The 22423-nt window shown below is 39.2% G+C and overlaps 2 protein-coding genes across 3 annotated transcripts in view; one reads left to right on the top strand and one right to left on the bottom strand.

The window, feature by feature from the left end:
- Positions 1 to 22423, bottom strand: part of PDGFD (platelet derived growth factor D) — a 236480-nt gene that overhangs the window by 100602 nt on the left and 113455 nt on the right. The window lies entirely within an intron of this gene.
- DDI1 (DNA damage inducible 1 homolog 1) lies at positions 6740 to 9216 on the top strand. The gene has a single exon (XM_029208289.1). It carries the CDS (start codon positions 8017 to 8019, stop codon positions 9214 to 9216), a length of 1200 nt encoding a protein of 399 aa, XP_029064122.1. The 5' UTR covers positions 6740 to 8016.

The raw sequence follows: 22423 nt of genomic DNA, 5'->3' as shown, positions 1-22423 counted from the left end.
ATTGAGGTACCTTTTATCTAGGATGATCCTAGCTATTTTAGATGAAGAATTCAATACCATAAAGGAATGATCTACCTAGGACTACAAAAGAGAAGGTAGAGACCTGAGGCTAACTGCTAGATAAATTTGCTACATATCCATCCCAACAAACACAAAGTATACCTCCTACCTGAAATTGTCACTGCTTTTTAATTTAGGCTGGCTTACTGCAAGTTCAGTAGTTGATGATCCTGTTTGGTTTAAATTTTTCTCTAAAGACATAGTCTGAGAGCACAATCTTAGTATCAGAAACCTTGACTTCAGTGGGGCTCCACTTTTTGATGTCAATCTAATGCCAGTATATTTTATGTTGTAGAAGCAGTAATTTATGAGTTACCTTAACATTTGGTCTAGTGTCTCTTAGTCACAGGCATGAAGGGCTCACCACAATTCTACATTCTAGATGAAACACACTGAAGTAAGAACATGAAATCAAACCATGTCTTTGTTTAAGATTAATAGTAATTTAGGTTGTTTTGTAGAAAAATAAGGAAATAGAGAAAAATAAGACTCAAAACTCAATAAGTTTTGTTAGGGTTGCCAAAGACATTTCTGTTCCATTTCATTTATAGTTTGTAAAGAAAAAGAAAAAATCAATGATCCTATCTTCTTTCCCCTCAACATCTGAAATTGGGTCTCTTATTTTGAAAGCCAGGGTATGTGGTTTCTCTGATTAGTACGTGTCCTTTGGAGGCCTCCAAAGACAGACTATTCATGTTTTGTGAATTAGCAGCACTGAAATATTTTACCAATATATGAGTAAACAAAAGCATATCAGCAGTTAAGCACATTTTATGAGCTGAGTGAAACAGAATATTCATAAGTGGAATGGAAATGACAATGCAATAAAGGACAAGCCTGGGAGTTTCATGTCTCTCAGAATAGAGAGATAGCCCACGAAGACATTAACACTCCCAAACCATTCTGATAATAAGAAGGAAAATTCTCTGGACCTGATATCATTTAGATGGCCTAAGAAAGAATTCTCCTTTTATCTAGGCTGCTAAATTTAATTTATCTGAGCAAAATAGGTGAGTTGATTTCTCTTTTGTTTGCTATTTTTTTTTTTTCAATTGAAGCTTTTGTTTATCAGGCTTTCTCATTTTCATGGTTAGAATACAGTTAAATTCTACAGACAGATGGGTTTTAGCCATGCTAATTACCATGGTGATCAATTAACTCAGCTGCTGTTTAGAATAGAGAAAGCTACATAAACAACCTGGAAATTTTGTCTTTTATAAGACAGTTGTAGAAACATCACCTATCATGCATATAATTCATAAAATATCAAAATGACCATGTTGTTGTGGTACAATGGGCTTCTTTATTTATTTGAGATCTTTCCAATATACGTCTCTTCTATCAGGAAACATACATCCATTCTATCTGACCCAAAGTGTCACAATAAATGAAGTGACCTGTCACATTACTGGCTTTTGTGGTGGCATGGCTGGTGGCTGGAGACCTCTTCAGACCCTTCCTGTTTGGACTGCGTACTAATTACTCTGTGCCCTGGGGTTAGATGTCTCATGCGTCAGAAGTGAATATATGCGGACAATGCAAAAACTGGTTACTTTCAGAACGTTTTGCCCTGTATTATCCATACATGTGTAGTATTATCAACACCTTTTTAAAAAATAAAGTATAATATTCACTAATTATATACACTCACACTGAAAGCACTTACAAGGACATTTGGAAATTCCTGATGCAGCCTCTACACATTTTCTAATAAAATATCTCCACAGGCTAGACAGTAACAATCTAAGACTGATAGGCAAGGCAATGCCAACGTCCTGAAGGAATCTTCACTAACTCTAAAGCAGATGAAGGTGAACTGAGAACAAGACCTATGCAGATTTCAATCCAGGCACTGCATAGGCTTTTCCTCCTGATAAAGACTGTCTCTTAGCTTAACCAGCCAAGCTCTGTACAGAAACAAACATGGATATTCATTCTGTTTGTCTGTGTGGGTGCCTGTGTGAATGCTAGGTTTCAGGGAGAAGGCTAGAATATTATTCCTTCCCTGTACCAACCCTACTATTCTACTGCATCCATTTGATAATAGCATCTACAAGGAAACAAAATTAACAGTAAAATGTATGTGTGTAAGAGGAGAAAGGAGTCAAGTGTGTGGCATGACACATCAAGGAAAGGATTGTTCCTCCAAACCCAGGGGGTAAAATTTACTATGGCTGTGACCAAATCATACTTCCAGGTTGAACTCAGTAGCACTTTCACCAGTGAGCTTTCTGCATAGTCCTACTCACTCCCTGCACACCTCACCCAAACAAGTAACCTCTATCCAAGCACAGCATTTTATTTATACATCTATCACGACTTTTACTAATTTCTGTTACATAAAATGATTCAAACTGCTTGAGTCTTATCTGGCCTAGTAGATATCTTGTTCTTTGGAGGAAAGTGACTCCTATTCATCTTTCTGTCCTCAAAGCCCCTACTAGTCCACTGATTTGCTCATAGGAAGTGGTCATTCAATATTTACTATGAGAAATTATTAACATGTTTCTGAGCTAATCTCCAAGTGGCAGAAATTGAACTAGTTAAACAAATCTGTAACTTTCTAAATACATATTTTTTTATAGCTAATTGGACCAAGCCAAGATACTTCCAATGGTTTCTCACTAGGACTAAGTATACAGGAAGGACAAAGCAGAAAAGTATAGAAACCACAAGTAAATTATTGATAGAACTATTAAAGTGTATTTCAACTTATAAATAGATCCCACTGGCATTTCTAAACTATCGTGACAGTGTTTTTGAGATGATCTCATTACAAGTTACTATAAACGAGTAAACGATAAAAAGTGGTTTGAATAATTTTCCTCGGTCACAGCTGAATTCAAAACATAAGGCCCTATTATCATTTCTGCTATTTTGTGTTATATGGCTACTCTCACAGCAGGAATAGGAAAATAAATACATTCCTTATCTAAGGTACACTGAAAGTTAAGAAAAGTAATTATCAACCCACAAAGTTATAAATTGTTTTTATCCTGCTTTTAATTTGTTACACTAAATTTATTTAATCTATAAACGTTTCCCTCACAAATTATAAGTAATCTTTAAACCTTCAATAAACAAGGTGGGCATCCCATAGATCAGAATATTTTTTATATTCTTATATTCTTTTATATTCTTAAGACATTTTATATTCTTAAGACAAAGTACAAAATCATAGCAGCAAACTTTCTTTAAAATGAAAATACACATACATGTATATTTAGACATGGAAAGTATATATATATATTGAAAACACTAAAAGTTATCAAGAGATTATATTACTTTCAATATGCAGTGTATACCTTAAAATGCATCTCTTTTTATGATGTTGTTAAAATGATAATCTATAAAATAAAGTAATAAACAAAGGCACGATAAAAATACTCCTGCTGAAAAGTGACATCATCTTCATTGCATTCTCAAAGTAATTGAAAACATATCCTGAGTGTGCGCTTGCTCTTTCTCTCCACGCATGTGTGTGTGTGTGCACACGTGTGCAGGCATGTGTGGGTCTTCTGTTCATATTCTTTAGTTTCTTACAATAAAGAAAAAACACTAGCTGAGTTCCCAGCAGACTAATTTCTCAGGTCTCATGAGTTTCTTCAATTACATATCTGTTTATATATTTAAGAGGACTTATCATGGTCTTTAAGCTTCAAAAATGGGCAATACTAAACTTTTTTAATAGGGGAAACCTCCAAACAAACTAATAAAAAGCTTAAACTTCCATCAGAGCATTTTAACGTGTCTACTAAATGATTAACTACCTGAAGAAATAAATGTTATTCATTAGTGGCCGTTCTGGCACAATCTATTGTATTGCAAACAGAAAAACAGTGGGAAAGTTAGTTGTTTAACCTATGAATACAGTGGGAAACTTAGTTGTTCAGCCTATGAATACAGCTTTAAAAATTCTGTATCTTTCCCTAAATGGCATTGAAAATCTCAAGTGATGATTTAACTGTTTTAATAGGTCTCAATTACACTTTACTTTTAAAGTAACACCAGGCATGTATTTAAAGGAAATAATCAAAATACAGCAAGCTAATATATTTGCTTAATGTGGTTTAATGACTGTATACACTACATAATGACATTCATGTAGCTATATTATTTTTTCAGATAAAAGACATTTGTTTTGCTCTGTAAAGCAAGAGATGGTACTTTAAACATCAACTCACTGTACTAAGTGGAACCATTAATTACCTGGATTTTTGCTGCATTAAGTTTTTATAAAGAAGCAAATTATAAAAGGTATTACTGTGGATTTACTTCAAAAAATAATTTTGGGGCTTCCCTGGTGGTGCAGTGGTTGAGAGTCCGCCTGCCTATGCAGGGGACACGGGTTCGTGCCCCGGTCCGGGAAGATCCCACATGTCGCGGAGCGGCTGCCCCGGTGAGCCATGGCCGCTGAGCCTGCGCGTCCGGAGCCTGTTGCTCCGCAACGGGAGAGGCCACAACAGTGAGAGGCCTGCGTACCGCAAAAATAAAAATAAAAATAAAAATAATTTTGGGGTTATTTACTTGGCCAGTATGAAATAAGTGTCATCTTTTCTATTTTATGGGTATTTAGGCTATACAATGAGAATTGATTTCTGAGTGATAGCCCTGAGACCTTGCAGGTGTCTCACTTATCAAAGAAAGATTCAATTATGTTCCTACATTGTACTTACCAAGGAAGAAAAGTAAGAGTATATACTTCACAAAAACTCCTAAAGAAAAGTTGCAATAACCTTCAGTTACCCAGATTAGTACCCCTAGATAATTCAGACCACCCATTTCCAAGTGGTCTGTACAATAAGGGTTTAAGGTATAAAAACGTTTTACATTTAGGAGTATCTTTATATACTCCCAATGATCCCCCATTTATTACATAATTAAAAGAGGTTTTTAATTAAAATTTTGAGGTAAGAGAATTACACATATGGTATTTGAATCACCAATAATACTGAGTAAAATGAAAAAAAATCAAAGAATATACAAAATGAAGTACTAAACAGCCCCAGGAGGCTGTATTTATCTTTTCAGATTCCAGGCTTAAACCTCTGTTGCAAATTGCAACAGAGGTTTAAGATCTAGATGGTTGACTGGACCACAGAATCTGAAGGCTCCCTGCCAATCCTGACATCCTGTGATCTATGGAATGATGACAGTTCATTGGCCAGACCTTGAGTCTCTTTGCTTTCCACTGTGTGTTCTCAGTAAAGGGTAAAATAGTAAAAGGTACATAAATGAAAAATGCCACCAAAAGTAAAGAATTACAACAAGATAATAAAACATACTGCATAAAACTTAATTATGTTCAGTATGAAGGCAATGGTAACATGAAAAAAGTTGCTGGCTGCTTTTGATGTGAATCCTGAATACCTGCTTTGCCAAAAAAAAAATCTTATTCTACAAAAATAATTTTATTCACTGCTTAAAAAGACAAAAACCCTAGTATTATCTCCTTAACTTATTAAGATTTTAAGAAACATTGTCTGAAGCTGGTTGGGGTAAGGGGAAAGGAACGTGGAACGTAAGCCCTACCAACGTCTCATCTGCTCCTTAGCAGAGTAATTTGCATATGAACATGTCTCACCTTATAGTTGTTCCCAAACTCAGAGGAAACCACTACTGATCTCTGACGAGGACACTAAGAACCGCAGAAGAAATTTATTAACTTAATATCGTTGGGCCAAAGGGCCATCCATCTCTATAAATAGTGAAAGATAGTTCTAAATAATTCATAATTTTCTACAAGAATATTATGATGCTAGTTTTTTTCCCCCTAAATTTTTATAAAATCCTCCTTATCATGAAGTGCTGCCTTTCCTGTTAAAGGCTCTAAGTCAGGCAGTCTTCTTCTCAGCCTTGTCCTCCACCCCAGCCCACCCCCACATGACTGACTTGTCATCTTTCTAAGTCCAACTCTTTCAGGAAGCCTTCCCTGCCCAACAGCCCTCTCCATATTCTGCATTTGTTCTGCATATATTATTAATTTCTCCCACATTCTGCCAGATTCTATGGTACTTTTTTAAACCCCCAATTTGTGTGTGTGTGTGTGTGTGTGTGTGTCCTCTATTTTAGACTGTGCTCCTTTAAGAACACAGCCTGTATTTAACATTATCATGTGCATCCCTGAAGCTTTGCACATGCTTCACACACAGTAGGCATTCAGTCAACATTCCAAACATAAATGAATATGAGTATGAAACATTAGGATAATTAGAGCAATGAGTGAAATATAGTCCTCCACCTGAGACAAACACATGAGAAACAGGGACACCTCCCCCCGCCCCAGTTCTTTAGACTGATGCAACATCTTTCTCTAAGTAACAGTGCAGGTCTTCTGACAAGACTTGAAACAAGGAGAGGGGATGAGGCAGAGGATATTGACTACCTTTTGGTTCATAAGAAAATATACTTGGGAAGACCAAGCTAGGAAAGCATGACCTCTTTACAGGGCAAAACACATTGCGAAATCTAAAGAAAAAGAACTGGCACTCAAGGATTTTCTAGACGATTTCCTTTTGCCCTGAGGCACCACATTACCCTTGCCTTTGAGCCTCCACTCTGGTATGGGGCAGGGCTGTGCCCTAGGGTCAGGGAGTGAGGCAAATCTGGCCTCCAGTGTGGCATTCGCCATGCATTTTACTACAGAATAGATGTCAGATTGGTCTCCTCAAGGTTCCTCTCACTCATCCATTCAAGGTAATGGCCTATTTCTAACCAGTCTCCTATTTTAGAGACCCTCTGTGTTTTCCATACAATTCTGCTCCCCAGATCCAATGGGTAAACATATCCTGTCCATTCTACTTATGAAACACTTTAATTCTCCACTGCCTCTTACATTTTCGTATTCTAGCAAGAGCTCCCTCTTTGAGCCATTGAGAAAGCCTCTACCTGACCCTCCTGCCAAAACGTATGTCTTCCATTTGTTGTGAGAAACCTCTTCCTTAAATCAATTAAATAAAACAAATAAACATTGCAAAGACCTGCTTCAAATCTCTTCCATTTCCTTTCTTTTCTCTTTTTTCTCTCCCTCTGGGGGGGGCAAGGGTGGGGAGGGGAGGATTCTTGCTTATTGATAATATTTAAACTCCTTGGGCTCATATGTGACTCCTTATAACTTGGCTCCAATGAATTTTTTCCAGCTTCATATCCTGCCATTCGAATTCATGTACAGATTTATCCTATTAAGACGTTTAATGTCTCACATTTCTCTGGAAATAACAGGCCTTGTAATGAATTCTTGCTTTATACATACAATTCTTTTTGTCTCGAGTGACTCTCACCACTTTCCACATGGGAAATGCTCATCCTTCAACATCCACTTGTCTCCTCTCTCTAAAGACATCCCTCAGCATGCTGAACACGTCTGCAAAGTACTTACCTCCGGTATTGTGATTTACCCATTTAACATCAATCTATCCCTAGAATGTGAGACCCTTAAGGGAATGCACCAAGTCTGATGTATCTTTTTTTTATACCAAGCACATAGCCTGATACTTCCCATGTAGGAAACAAGCACTCACTGTTTGGCGGATAAGTAAAAGTACATAGAATACAATTCTCAAAGAACAAAATGTTAATATGTTGTTTAGGAAAAGCTGAAACAATCTTTTTCAGACCATGGGTTAAACAGGTTTTGAAGGGCTAGCCTTGGAACCGAATGGACTCGAGTGACTTTGTTTCTATGGGAACAGGCATTCTAAGTTCCAAGCAGCACACATACAAATGGACTTCAGAACATACGTGTCCCCTCAAGGTTCCACGAGGCCAAGCAGCAGGCACTAAGGCTGGCGAGTGGTCACCCAGAATGGTGAGTGGCTGCACCTCCTTGAGAGGTGAATGAACCTAAACAAGACACCGAGTCGTGAGGTGCAGCTGAGCCATCTACAGAGACCAGCTCCATTCAGCCAGTGAGCAACCCGATGCCCTCTGCCCAGCTGGCCTTCCCGGGCCCATGCCATGCTGCTCACTGTCTACTGTGTGCGGAGGGACCTCTCCGAGGCCACCTTCTCCCTCCAGGTCAGCCCTGACTTTGAGCTCCACAACTTCCGTGTCCTCTGTGAGCTTGAGTCTGGCATCCCGGCCGAGGAGATCCAGATTGTCTACGTGGAGCGACTCCTTGCCGACGACCACTGTTCGTTGGGCTCCTATGGCCTCAAAGACGGTGACATGGTCGTTTTACTCCAGAAGGAGAACGTGGGGCCCCGGCCTCTGGGCCAGACATCCAGCCTGCCTCAGAGCGATTTCACCGGGACAGCCGTGCCTGGGACATCCAGCTCCCAGCAGCACCACCAGCACCAGCGGGCACAGTCGGTCCAGCAGTCCCGCGGCCTGGACTCTGGAAAGAAGATGACCTCTGCTCAAGGGCTGGACAGCCCCGCCCTGATCCGAAACATGCTGCTTTCCAACCCCCATGATCTGTCCCTGCTGGAGGAATGCAATCCTGCCTTGGCCAAAGCCCTGCTCAGCAGAAACCTGGAGACCTTTTCTCAGGTCCTGATGGAGCAGCAAAGGGAAAGGTCCCTGAGAGAGCAAGAGAGACTTAGCCTCTATTCTGCCGACCCGTTTGATTTGGAAGCTCAGGCCAAAATAGAGGAAGAGATCCGGCAGCAGAACATTGAGGAGAACATGAATATAGCGATGGAAGAGGTTCCAGAGAGTTTTGGACAAGTGGCCATGCTCTACATCAACTGCAAAGTGAATGGACATCCTTTGAAGGCTTTTGTTGACTCGGGTGCCCAAATGACCATTATGAGCCAAGCTTGTGCCGAGAGATGTAATATCATACGGCTGGTGGACCGACGATGGGCTGGGATTGCTAAAGGTGTGGGCACGCAGAGAATTATTGGCCGAGTTCACCTAGCTCAGATTCAAATCGAAGGTGATTTCTTACAATGCTCTTTCTCTATACTTGAGGAGCAGCCCATGGATATGCTTCTAGGGCTAGATATGCTCAAGAGACATCAATGTTCCATTGACCTGAAGAAAAACGTGCTGGTGATTGGCACGACTGGCACACAGGCTTACTTTCTTCCTGAGGGAGAGTTACCTCCATGTGCTAAGTTGGTAAGTGAAACTGGGCAAGATGAGTCTTCAGACAAGGAAATAGCAGATACTATTAAACATTCAGTCATGGATTCAGGACGAAAAAAGCATTGAAACAGGCTATAAATATGCCATCACCTGAGGGAGTCTCAGGTCTCAGCAAATTATAAGACATGAGCTCACTGGCAATGTAATCATTAAAAACATCAGTAACCACTAAACCTGGCCTTGGGACTAAGTTCTCAGAGCTGTCACTACGTAAATTGTGATTACTTGATCTTGGCCCCTCCATTTCTCTTATCCAAAAATCACTGGACCTCATCCTAAGAAGGCTCTGGAGGCTCCAACTGATTTCCAGATAATACATGAAAGGAAAACCAGCCTCTTTAGAGACACTGCCCTATGAAACTATAGGATGGCTTGTCCAAACCTGTTGCTATTTTGCAGAATTCCCTGGAAAAGGCCATTGCTGCAGCTGCTACAATGCACCTATACAAAATTATTTTAAATCAGCACTAACAAGTGTTTATATTCAGAGAAATACATTTATTTTCACAGACTTTGTTTTCTTTAGGAAAGGTACTAGAAATGGTTGGTCAATTGTACTCTTGAGTTGATTAATATTTATAAATGTCTGTTTGGGGCATCATTAGGGTCAATTTCCTCATGTTTTACATCTTTCCTTCCCCTGGACTCCAGTGGAGTCATGCTCACTGAAATCCATTCCTAAAGGCTGTTTCTGCCATATTTAAGATAGTGGATTTTTCTCCTAGGATGTCCTAAAATAATTTCCTCTTTCTTCTGCATTCAAAGAAACTCTGGTTGTAAAACAAAGGCAATCAAATAGACTTTTTTTTTTAATTATCATGCTTCTTGGGAACATGAAGATTAGGAGCCTCATGGTTGTACTGCGGTGGGAGTGGGAGGTGGGGACAGACAGTGGTCTAGGTCCCCTAATCCTCTTTCTGGTCTGTTTTATATATTAAACTGTTATTACATAAATATTGTTTGAACAAAGGGTTTCACTTTAAAATAACGTTTGAAAATTTCTGAAAGAGATCTCTAAGGCCTCATTCAGCTCTATGGTCCATTCTGACAAAGCTACTCTCCATTACTACTGATAGTGAGAAATAGAAGATTCCTGACGTAATTACAATCCATAGCTAAAACCCTAAGAGACAAAACCCTAAAACCCTAAGAGCTGCCTGAGGCCATCAGACTCAGAGAAAATGTTTCAGGGCAGTAATCCATCAGGACTAGTATTAGAATATAGGATTCAAAGTCAAATAATATATGTTCTGATTTTAGCTCTATATTAACTAGGCAAATCAGCTTACATATAGTACAACTCAATTTCTCGTCTATAAACTGTTTCAGAGGGGAGAGTCATTTTCAGCTACTAAGACTACATTATGAACGAGGATATCCTTTATGTTTTCCCAACAAGATCTAAAGCCACCCAAAGCCTTTCCAAAGGCTACAGGAAAAAAAAAAAAAAAATCCTCCCCTGTACGTCTCCCTTTCTTGGTCGGCTTCTAGGTAAGACTAATCATCATTTTGTATAGAGTCTCCTCTCCCCTTCCAGACATCAGTTCGCCTCCCAGTATTCTTCTTCTTTATAGGTGTTCCTATGCTCATATCATTTCCCAAACCTTGTCTACATTTGTACCAGGGCTTACATCCAGTAGAGTTGCTAAAAATGACCAATAGATAGACTTCTTTTCTCCTTTTGTTTCTAATTAAGTACTAAAGACAAAAGTAATTGACAAAATGAAGGAAGAAATTCAGAGTAAAGCCAGGGATAAGCAGCCTGTGAAAGATGGGAACTGACCTGATAAATGCATGGATTCCTTCACGGATAAAAATTAGCAAACTCCTCAGTGTTTTCTGCTGGACTGAGCTTTCAGGTCCATTTATGCAAAAAAACATATCTCATATGCATATGTCACACAGGGTTGCTCAACATAAAGGTTCAGTATATGGTGCATCAGGATTTCTAACCCATAAAAGCCAATCAAAAATCACCAAATTTTTAAACTAAAAAGACAGTGTGCATGATATCAAATCCCACCACACTCACTTGCCCTTCTCAGAGAAACATCACTTCTAATGTAGCTATGATGTTTCAGGACCAGACTTAGGTATAATTCTTTGTTTCTTATTTTGAGTTGAACTCTATTATTCCATAACTTCCAAAAAGTTGGTCTTCATTCTTCCTTTTTTCAAGAACACACTTACTTTCTCTGGCACACAACAATCCTTTTAATATATGAAATCAATGTCATCTGAAATAAGTCTCTTTTGTAGGCTTTCACCAGATTCTATAACTGCTCCTCATTGGAGAAGTTTGGAATCACCTAAAAATTTCTGTCATGTTCCTTTGGATATATTCCAGCTTCTAACTATATTACTTGAGTAGATGGATTGGTAAATAAAAATACTTCTATTGAATTGAAAAGCAGTGATCTCAAAGAAAAATCAATAAACAGAGTGAATTAATTAAGCAATGTCCTTGCTGATTAATTTTTTTAAGATCATTATTTTTCAAATCAGAAAGTATTTTGAAAATTAGTTGTATGGATTTAAAGTCTTAACTCAGTCCTGTGTACACCTGAATAGATCTTAATCAATTAACTTTTAAATGGATTAGTTTTAGTAAAAGGCAGCATCTTTTGCCTGTCTCCTATGTAAATCAGGTACTATGTAAAATATTTTACATATACTACTACCATTAGTCTTCAGAATAGACCTTCAAAAGAGTTATCATTTGACTGTATTTTACAGATAAGAAATTCAAGGCTCAGAACTATTATGAAACATTCAAATATCCAAAGCTTACTGTTTTTTAAACTTTTTTTGACAACAATCTGCATTTTAAATTGTGACCAAGTTTTACATCACACACACACAGGCAAAAGCACACAAACATCTATCTTTGAAACAAAAAGATTCTTGAAGTAATATGAAATGTTTTATCCTTTCCTAGCCTATTTCTTCAAAATGTTATATTTTATTATTTAAAAAATATTTTAGACATGCTCCACTAACTGTACCCAAGGTCTCCTGATCCACAATTTGAAAGGCCCTGACTTCCCAGATGGCCTGATTCAAGTCTTTCTGATTTCAAATGCCACGTTCTTTCTAATATGTAACCTTCTTGACATGACCCATTTTAATTCTAGATACTGGCACAAAACTGTTTCAAAGTTTCATTTTATGAAGACTACCAAAACACTACCAGTAAAAATGGAAACAGAGCAGCAGTAATCAGAATACACTCAGCAATTATTTATTGAACATCCATGAAACATGCACTGAGCCAGGTTTTTATAAGCATGAAAGTGAATAAGGTACAGTTCTAGACCTCAAGGTGATTATAGCTTTGTGTAGAGGTAGGAGACAGTCTTGTGATCAGCTAAGAACAAACAAGGTAGACATGTAATCAGTACTATGTTAGTGCAAATGAAGGCATAAATTTTAATTGGGGAGTTATTTTTTAAATAAATAAGCAAGCCAGTAAAATGTACTTTCAATATGTCTAAAATGACCATCACTGATGCTAGAAAAAACAAACAATGAACCATATTCTCCTCCTAAAGTTCAGGTTGCTAATATACAACTTACAAGTATCTACTCTTGGGAATTTACTACCTGAAAAATGATGAACAGTTCTTCATTTTCTTTCTTCCCTTAGAAATCATGATAAAGTAGACCACATGATGAAATAGACATAATTTGTTTAAAATAACAAGCCATTTTAAAATTCCATCAAGACTTTGCTTTCACCAATGCCCACTGAAATACCCATCTCACTTAAAAGAAAATCACTTTGTTAATAAGCATGCATTTGAAGATCAAAGCAATGCATTCTGCCACAGTTAAACTGGAAGACTGATAATATCTGAGATCAGTAGAGCATATATATAATCCTAACTTCTTTCTTAAAATACCAGGTCATAAAATTTCTCTTGCTTCTAGAAGAAAATCCACTCCCCCAAGAGAAAAAGGCAAGTGGATATCTGAATGTATGACTTCATCTTCACTGCGGGTATTAAATGTTGCCTTTTTTAAGAAAACGTTGTACTTCTTTCAGAGAGTCATTTGCTGACATCCAACACTCCATAAAGAAACACTTGAGTAGGGCTTCCCTGGTGGCGCAGTGGTTGAGAGTCCGCCTGCCGATGCAGGGGATGCGGGTTCGTGCCCTGGTCCGGGAGGATCCCACATGCCGCAGAGCGGCTGGGCCCGTCAGCCATGGCCGCTGAGCCTGTGTGTCCAGAGCCTGTGCTCCGCAACGGGAGAGGCCACAACAGTGGGAGGCCCACGTACCGCAAAAAAAAAAAAAAAAAAAGAAACACTTGAGTAAATAATGAGAGTCATCTGGGATTCACACCAGGAAACTGCTGATGAAGATATTAATCAACCCTAACATTTATAGTTATTCTCTGAGATAAACAAGGGCCTGGAAGACCAAAGAAGAGGAACAAAGGTAAAGAGAAGTAAAGGAGGAAAAGGGGAACCCCCCCCACCACACACAGAAATCTGAGTTGCTTTTAACTAATTATCTCTTGGTTTAAGTATAGTTTCATAAAGTAGGTAGGGACTGGGCTGAGATCGAGGATTGGCTACATTTCCATAATACTTCATCCATCATTGGCAAGTTATCTAAAAATGAAAATATTTTCACTTTAGAGCCTGAGTCAAACTTGCTTTTGAACCCCAGCTTATTTGCATATGTGGGTCCATCCTTTAGAATCTCAGAACTTCTAAGGGTCTGTTATCAGAAAAACGGGGTTAAAGGTCCTGCTGCCCTCTGTATACTTAACAGGCAATCCTATGGAGATGGGCACACCTGGGGCTGTTCTGTCTCTTATTACTGCACTGAATGTTTTGATGATTGCTGCTGCTTCTTCCTTATCCCCCTCCTCCTCCTTCTCCTCCTTTGGAGAAAGACTTTTACGAATCCAGCTTTTCTATATTCTAATGAGTAAGGTTTATTTTAAAAACATCATTAGAGATCCTAGAGGGGAAGATGGTGGAAGAGTACGATGCAGAGATCACCTTCCTCCCCACAGATACACCATGAATACATCTACATGTGGAACAACTCCTACAGAACACCTACTGAAAGCTAGCAGACCTCAGACCTCCCAAAAGGCAAGAAAGTCCCCACGTACCTGGGTAGGGCAAAAGAAAAAAGAATAAACAGAGACAAAAGGATAGGGATGGGACCTGCACCAGTGGGAGGGAGCTGTCAAGGAGGAAAGGTTTCCACACACTAGGAAGCCCCATCACGGGCGGAGCCTGCGGGTGGAAGAGGGGGAAAGCTTCAAAGCCGCGGAGGAGAGCACAGCAACAGGGGTGCGGAGGGCAAAGTGGAGAGATTCCCGCACAGAAGAGCGGTGCCGAGAGGCTTGTCTGCGCACCCGCCGGGGCGGGCGGGGCTGGGAGCTGAGGCTCCGGCTTCGGTCAGATCGCAGGGAGAGGACTGGGGTTGGTGGCGTGAACACAGCCTGCAGGGGGTTAGTGCACCACGGCTAGCCAGGAGGCAGTCCGCGGAAAAGTCTGGACCTGCCAAAGAGGCAAGAGACTTTTTCTTCCCTTTTTGTTTCCTGGTGGGCGAGGAGAGGGGATTAACAGCGCTGCTTAAAGGAGCTCCAGAGACGGGCGCGAGCCGCGGCTAAAAGCGCGGACCCCAGAGACGGGCATGAGACGCTAAGGCTGCTGCTGCCGCCACCACCAAGAAGCTTGTGTGTGAGTACAGGTCACTATCCACACCTCCCTTCCGGGGAGCCTGTGCAGCCCGCCACAGCCAAGGTCCCGGGATCCAAGGACAACTTCCCCGGGAGAACGCACAGCGCGCCTCAGGCTGGTGCAACGTCACGCCGGCCTCTGCCGCCGCAGGCTCGCCCGGCACTCCGTACCCCTCCCGCCTCCACGCCTGAGTGAGCCAGAGCCCCCGAAGCAGCTGCTCCTTTAACCCCGTCCTGTCTGAGCGAAGAACAGACGCCCTCCGGCGACCTACATGCAGAGGCCGGGCCAAATCCAAAGCTGAGCCCCTGGAGCTGTGAGAACAAAGAAGAGAAAGGGAAATCCCTCCCAGCAGCGTCAGAAGCAGCGGATTAAAGCTCTACAATTAACTTGAGGTATCCTGCACCTGTGGAATACATGAATAGACAACGAATCACCCCAAATTCAGGAGGTGGACTTTGAGAGCAAGATTTATGATTTTTTCCCCTTTTCCTCTTTTTGTGAGTGTGTATGTGTATGATTCTGTGTGAGATTTTGTCTGTATAGCTTTGCTTTCACCATTTGTCCTAGGGTTCTATCCATCCGTTTTTTTTTGTTTTCTTTAAAAATTTTTTTTCTTAAAAATTATTTTTATTTTAATATATTTATTTTATTTTATCTTACTTTATTTTATTTTATCTTCTTTCTTTCTTTCTTTCCTTCCTTCCTTCCCTCCCTCCCTCCCTCCCCCTTCCCCCCTCCCTCCCTCCTTTCTTTCCTTCTTTCTTTCTTTTTTTCTACTTTTGCTCCCTTTTATTCTGAGCCGTGTGGATGAAAGGTTCTTCGTGCTGCAGCCAGGAGTCAGTGCTGTGCCTCTGAGGTGGGAGAGCCAACTTCAGGACACCGGTCCACAAGAGACCTCCCAGCTCCACATAATATCAAACAGTGAAAATCTGCCAGAGATCTCCATCTCAACACCAGCACCCAGCTTCACTCAACGACCAGCAAGCTACAGTGCTGGACACCCTATGCCAAACAACTAGCAAGAGGGGAACACAAACCCACCCATTAGCAGAGAGGCCGCCTAAAATCATAATAAGTCCACAGACACCCCAAAACACACCACCAGACATGGACCTTCCCACCAGTAAGACAAGATCCAGCCTCATCCACCAGAACACAGGCACTACTCCCCTCCACCAGGAAGCCTACACAACCCACTGAACCAACTTTAGCCACTGGGGACAGACACCGAAAACAATGGAAACTACAAACCTGCAGCCTGCAAAAAGGAGACCCCAAACACAGTAAGATAAGCAAAATGAGAAGACAGAAAAACACAGCAGATGAAAAAGCAAGATAAAACCCACCAGACCTAACAAATGAAGAGGAAATAGGCAGTCTACCTGAAAAAGAGTTCAGAATAATTATAGTAAAGATGATCCAAAATCTTGGAAATAGAATAGAGAAAATGCAAGAAACATTTAACAAGGACCTAGAAGAACTAAAGATGAAACAAGCAATGATGAACAACACAATAAACTAAATGAAAAATACTCTGGATGGGATCAATAGCAGAATAACTGAGGCAGAAGAACGGATAAGTGACCTGGAAGATAAAGTAGTGGAAATAAGTACTGCAGAGCACAATAAAGAAAAAAGAATGAAAAGAACTGAGGACAGTCTCAGAGACCTCTGGGACAACATTAAACGCACCAACATTTGAATTATAGGGGTTTCAGAAGAATAAGAGAAAAAGAAAGGGACTGAGAAAATATTTGAAGAGATTATAGTTGAAAACTTCCCTAATATGGGAAAGGAAATAGTTAATCAAGTCCAGGAAGCACAGAGAGTCCCGTACAGGATAAATCCAAGGAGAAGCACGCCAAGACACATATTAACCAAACTGTCAAAAATTAAATACAAAGAAAACATATTAAAAGCAGCAAGGGAAAAACAACAAATAACACACAAGGGAATCCCCATAAGGTTAACAGCTGATCTTTCAGCAGAAACTCTGCAAACCAGAAGGGACTGGCAGGACATATTTAAAGTGACGAAGGAGAAAAACCTGCAGCCAAGATTACTCTACCCAGCAAGTATCTCATTCATATTTGATGGAGAAATTAAAACCTTTACAGACAAGCAAAAGCTGAGAGAGTTCAGCACCACCAAACCACCTTTGAAACAAATGCTAAAGGAACTTCTCTAGGCAAGGAACACAAGAGAAAGAAAAGACCTACAATAATGAACCCAAAACAATTAAGAAAATGGGAACAGGAACATGCATATCAATAATTACCTTAAATGTAAATGGACTAAATGCTCCCACCAAAAGACACAGATTGGCTGAATGGATACAAAAACAAGACCCATATATATCCTGTCTACAAGAGACCCACTTCAGACCTAGAGACACATACAGACTGAAAGTAAGGGGATGGAAAAACATATTCCATGCAAATGGAAACCAAAAGAAAGCTGGAGTAGCAATTCTCATATCAGACAAAATAGACTTTAAAATAAAGACTATTAGAAGAGACAAAGAAGGACACTACATAATGATCAAGGGATCGATCCAAGAAGAGGATATAACAATTGTAAATATTTATGCACCCAACATAGGAGCACTGCAATACATAAGGCAAATACTAACAGCCGTAAAAGGGGAAATCGACAGTAACACATTCATAGTAGGGGACTTTAACACCCCATTTTCACCAATGGACAGATCATCCAAAATGAAAATAAGTAAGGAAAGACAGCTTTAAATGATACATTAAACAAGATGGACTTAATTGATATTTATAGGACATTCCATCCAAAAACAACAGAATACACATTTTTCTCAAGTGCTCATGGAGCATTCTCCAGGATAGGTCATATCTTGTGTCACAAATCAAGCCTTGGTAAATTTAACAAAATTGAAATTGTATCAAGTATCTTTTCCAACCACAATGCTATGAGACTAGATATCAATTACAGGAAAAGTTCTGTAAGAAATACAAACACATGGAGGCGAAACAATACACTGCTTAATAACGAAGTGATCACTGAAGAAATCAAAGAGGAAATAAAAAATACCTAGAAACAAATGACAATAGAGACACAACGACCCAAAACCTATGCGATGCAGCAAAAGCAGTTCTAAGAGGTAAGTTTATAGCAATACAATCCTACCTTAAGAAGCAGGAAACATCTCGAGAAAACAATCTAACCTTGCACCTAAATCAATTAAAGAAAGAAGAAAAAAAACCCAAAGTTAGCAGAAGGAAAGAAATCATAAAGATCAGATTAGAAAAAAATGAAAAAGAAATGAAGGAAATGATAGCAAAGATCAATAAAACTAAAAGCTGGTTCTTTGAGAAGATAAACAAAATTGATAAACCATTAGCCAGGCTTATCAAGAAAAAAATGGAGAAGACTCATATCAATAGAATTAGAAATGAAAAAGGAGAAGTAACAACTGACACTGCAGAAATACAAAGGATCATGAGAGATTACTACAAGTAACTCTATGCCAATAAAATGGACAACCTGGAAGAAATGGACAAATTCTTAGGAATGCACAACCTGCCAAGACTGAACCAGGAAGATATAGAAAATATGAACAGACCAATCACAAGCACTGAAATTGAAACTGTGATTAAAAATCTTCCAACAAACAAAAGCCCAGGACCAGATGGCTTCACAGGCGAATTCTATCAAACATTTAGAGAAGAGCTAACACCTATCCTTCTCAAACTCTTCCAAAATATAGCAGAGGGAGGAACACTCCCAAACTCATTCTATGAGGCCACCATCACCTTGATACCAAAACCAGACAAGGATGTCACAAAGAAAGAAAACTACAGGCCAATATCAGTGATGAACATAGATGCAAAAATCCTCATCAAAATACTAGCAAACAGAATCCAACAGCACTTTAAACGGATCATACACCATGGTCAAGTGGGGTTTATTCCAGGAATGCAAGGATTCTTCAATATATGCAAATCAATCAACGTGATACACCGTATTAACAAATTGAAGGAGAAAAAACATATGATCATCTCAAAAGATGCAGAGAAAGCTTTCTACAAAATTCAACACCCATTTATGATAAAAACCCTGAAGAAAGTAGGCATACAGGGAACTTTCCTCAACATAATAAAGGCCATATATGATAAACCCACAGCCAACATCATCCTCAATGGTGAAAAACTGAAAGCATTTCCACTAAGATCAGGAACAAGACAAGGCTGCCCGCTCTCACCACTCTTATTCAACATAGTTTTGGAAGTTTTAGCCACAGCAATCAGACAAGAAAAAGAAATAAAACGAATCCAAATCAGAAAAGAAGAAGTAAAGCTGTCACTGTTTGCAGATGACATGATACTACACATAGAGAATCCTAAAGATGCTACCGGAAAACTACTAGAGCTAATCAATGAATTTGGTAAAGTAGCAGGATACAAAATTAATGCACAGAAATCTCTGGCATTCATATACACTAATGATGAAAAATCTGAAAGTGAAATCAAGAAAACACTCCCATTTACCATTGCAACAAAAAGAATAAAATACCTAGGAATAAACCTACCTAGGGAGACAAAAGACCTGTATTCAAAAAACTATAAGACACTGATGAAAGAAATTAAAGATAATACAAATAGATGGAGAGATATACCATGTTCTTGGATTGGAAGAATCAACATTGTGAAAATGACTCTACTACCCAAAGCAATCTACAGATTCAATGCAATCCCTATCAAACTACCACTGGCATTTTTCACAGAAGTAGAACAAAAAATTTCAGAATTTGTATGGAAACACAAAAGACCCTGAATACCAAAGCAATCTTGAGAACGAAAAATGGGGCTGGAGGAATCAGGCTCCCTGACTTCAGACTATACTACAATGCTACAGTAATCAAGAGAGTATGGTACTGGCACAAAAACAGAAATATAGATCAATGGAACAGGATAGAAAGCCCAGAGATAAACCCACGCACATATGGTCACCTTACCTTTGATAAAGGAGGCAGTAATGTACGGTGGAGAAAGGACAGCCTCTTCAATAAGTGGTGCTGGGAAAACTGGACAGGTACATGTAAAAGTATGACATTAGATCACTCCCTAACACCATACACAAAAATAAGCTCAAAATGGATTAAAGACCTAAATGTAAGGCCAGAAATTATCAAACTCTTAGAGGAAAACATAGGAAGAACACTCTATGACATAAATCACAGCAAGATCCTTTTTGACCCACCTTCTAGAGAAATGGAAATAAAAACAAAAATAAACAAATGGGACCTAATGAAACTTCAAAGCTTTTGCACAGCAAAGGAAACCATAAACAAGACCAAAAGACAACCCTCAGAATGGGAGAAAATATTTGCAAATGAAGCAACTGGCAAAGGATTAATCTCTAAAATTTAAGCCGCTCATCCAGCTCAATAACTAAAAAACAAACAACCCAATCCAAAAATGGGCAGAAGACCTAAATAGACATTTCTCCAAAGAAGATATACAGACTCCCAACAAACACATGAAAGAATGCTCAACATCATTAATCATTAGAGAAATGCAAATCAAAACTACAATGAGATATCATCTCACAACAGTCAGAATGGCCATCATCAAAAAATCTAGAAAGAATAAAATGCTGGAGAGGGTGTGGAGAAAAGAGAACACTCTTGCACTGCTGGTGGGAATGTGAATTGGTACAGCCACTATGGAGAACAGTATAGAGGTTCCTTAAAAAACTACAAATAGAACTACCATATGACCCAGCAATGTCACTACTGGGCATATACCCTGAGAAAACCATAATTCAAAAAGAGTCATGTACCAAAATATTCATTGCAGCTCTATTTACAATAGCCCAGAGATTTAAACAACCTAAGTGTCCCTCATCAGATGAATGGATAAAGAAGATGTGGCACATATATACAATGGAATATTACTCAGCCATAAAAAGAAACGAATTTGAGCTATTTGTAATGAGGTGGATGGCCCTAGAGTCTGTCATACAGAGTGAAGTAAGTTAGAAAGAGAAAGACAAATACCGTATGCTAACACATATATATGGAATTTAAGAAAAAAAAATGTCATGAAGAACCTAGGGGTAAGACAGGAATAAAGACACAGACCTACTAGAGAATGGACTTGAGAAAATGGGGAGGGGTAAGGGTAAGCTGTGACAAAGCGAGAGAGTGGCATGGACATATATACACTACAAAACGTAAAATAGATAGCTAGTTAGAAGCAGCCCCATAGCACAGGGAGATCAGCTCGGTGCTTTGTGACCACCTAGAGGGGTGGCATAGGGAGGGTGGGAGGGATGGAGATGCAAGAGGGAAGACATATGGGAACATATGTATAACTGATTCACTTTGTTATAAAGCAGAAACTAACACACCATTTTAAAGCAATTATACTCCAATAAAGATGTAAAAAAAAAAAAAAAAGAACATCATTAGAAAAATCACAAGGTAATTTCCTCCTATGTTAAAGTCCATAGAAGGTAACATGGATTGTGCTCCAGATTAGAGTGAAGTGTATGTTTTCGTATTGTTGACATATTGCTGCCGTGTCCAAATAAAATAGACGAGAACTACCAACACAAGCATATTCTAGGTAATATAATCACTTATATCCATCAAATTCTTACCCTACAACATCAATCACCACTCTAAAATCTTACTCTAATGGCACTTCATTTACAAGGACCCCTTGAGATGAAGAGAAAAATTGATTTAAAATTACATTAATTCACCTATTCTCCTTTCCACACTCATGTCATGTTTAGGGATTCAATTAGTCTATCGGCCAAAATGTATCAGTGTTTTGCATTCACTGATGTCACTAAAAATCCAATATACTTTTTCAAGAGTCTTGTCATTGACCTATGTCATTCAGAGAGACAAAGGAAATGTAAGTTATATTCTTAGCCTTCAAAAATTTTAAAAGTCCAGTTAGAGGAACTAGAAAAAATACAAAGTAAATAATTCAGAAATAATATTTAATTCAGTGCTGAATCATGAAATACATTATATGAGTTCAGGGGAATGAACTCCTGCTTCCCATTTGAGATGCTAATTACAACAGGGCAGGACCTATTGGACAAAATTTTACTGAACACCTACTGTATGTCAGGCACCATTTTACAGGCTGTATTTCCTTTATGCAGGAAGAGTCTTATGTTGCTCAACTAGTACTCTGAGATGCAGCCAGGCATACAGGAGAATCTGTCACCTCCTCAAAGATGAATCATTTAGGGTCCCTTTGAGATGACCCAACTAACACAACCAGAGTTAGCATACAGCTGATTCTCAGGTTAAACTTGAAGGAGAAGTGTGTGGTCTGTTTCTGCCTTGACCCACAGTGGCACTGTGCTCTACTAGCTTCCTATTATGGGCTTAATCTTGGAGCATCGTTCAGCCACTGTACACAAATACTTCTCTCAAAAAGATTGGGGGCTTATACAATTGATGAACAACCAGCAACACAAGCAGAAGAAATTAACACCCAGAGGTGAGTTAATTTGGTGGAACATTTGTCACATACTTAAACTCCAGGGAATAAAAGAACAGGGGATCTCATGG

Source organism: Monodon monoceros, unplaced genomic scaffold, assembly GCF_005190385.1.
Source record: "Monodon monoceros isolate NGI ecotype Baffin Bay Population unplaced genomic scaffold, NGI_Narwhal_1 Super_Scaffold_7, whole genome shotgun sequence".
In the NCBI taxonomy this organism is placed as follows: domain Eukaryota; kingdom Metazoa; phylum Chordata; class Mammalia; order Artiodactyla; family Monodontidae; genus Monodon; species Monodon monoceros.
The sequence above is the reverse complement of the archived record's forward strand: the minus strand, read 5'-3'. Positions and strand labels throughout refer to the sequence as shown.

Excerpts from the sequence above, each read along its gene's own strand:
- DDI1 (XM_029208289.1), top strand. The coding sequence starts at position 8,017 with ATGCTGCTCACTGTCTACTGTGTGCGGAGGGACCTCTCCGAGGCCACC.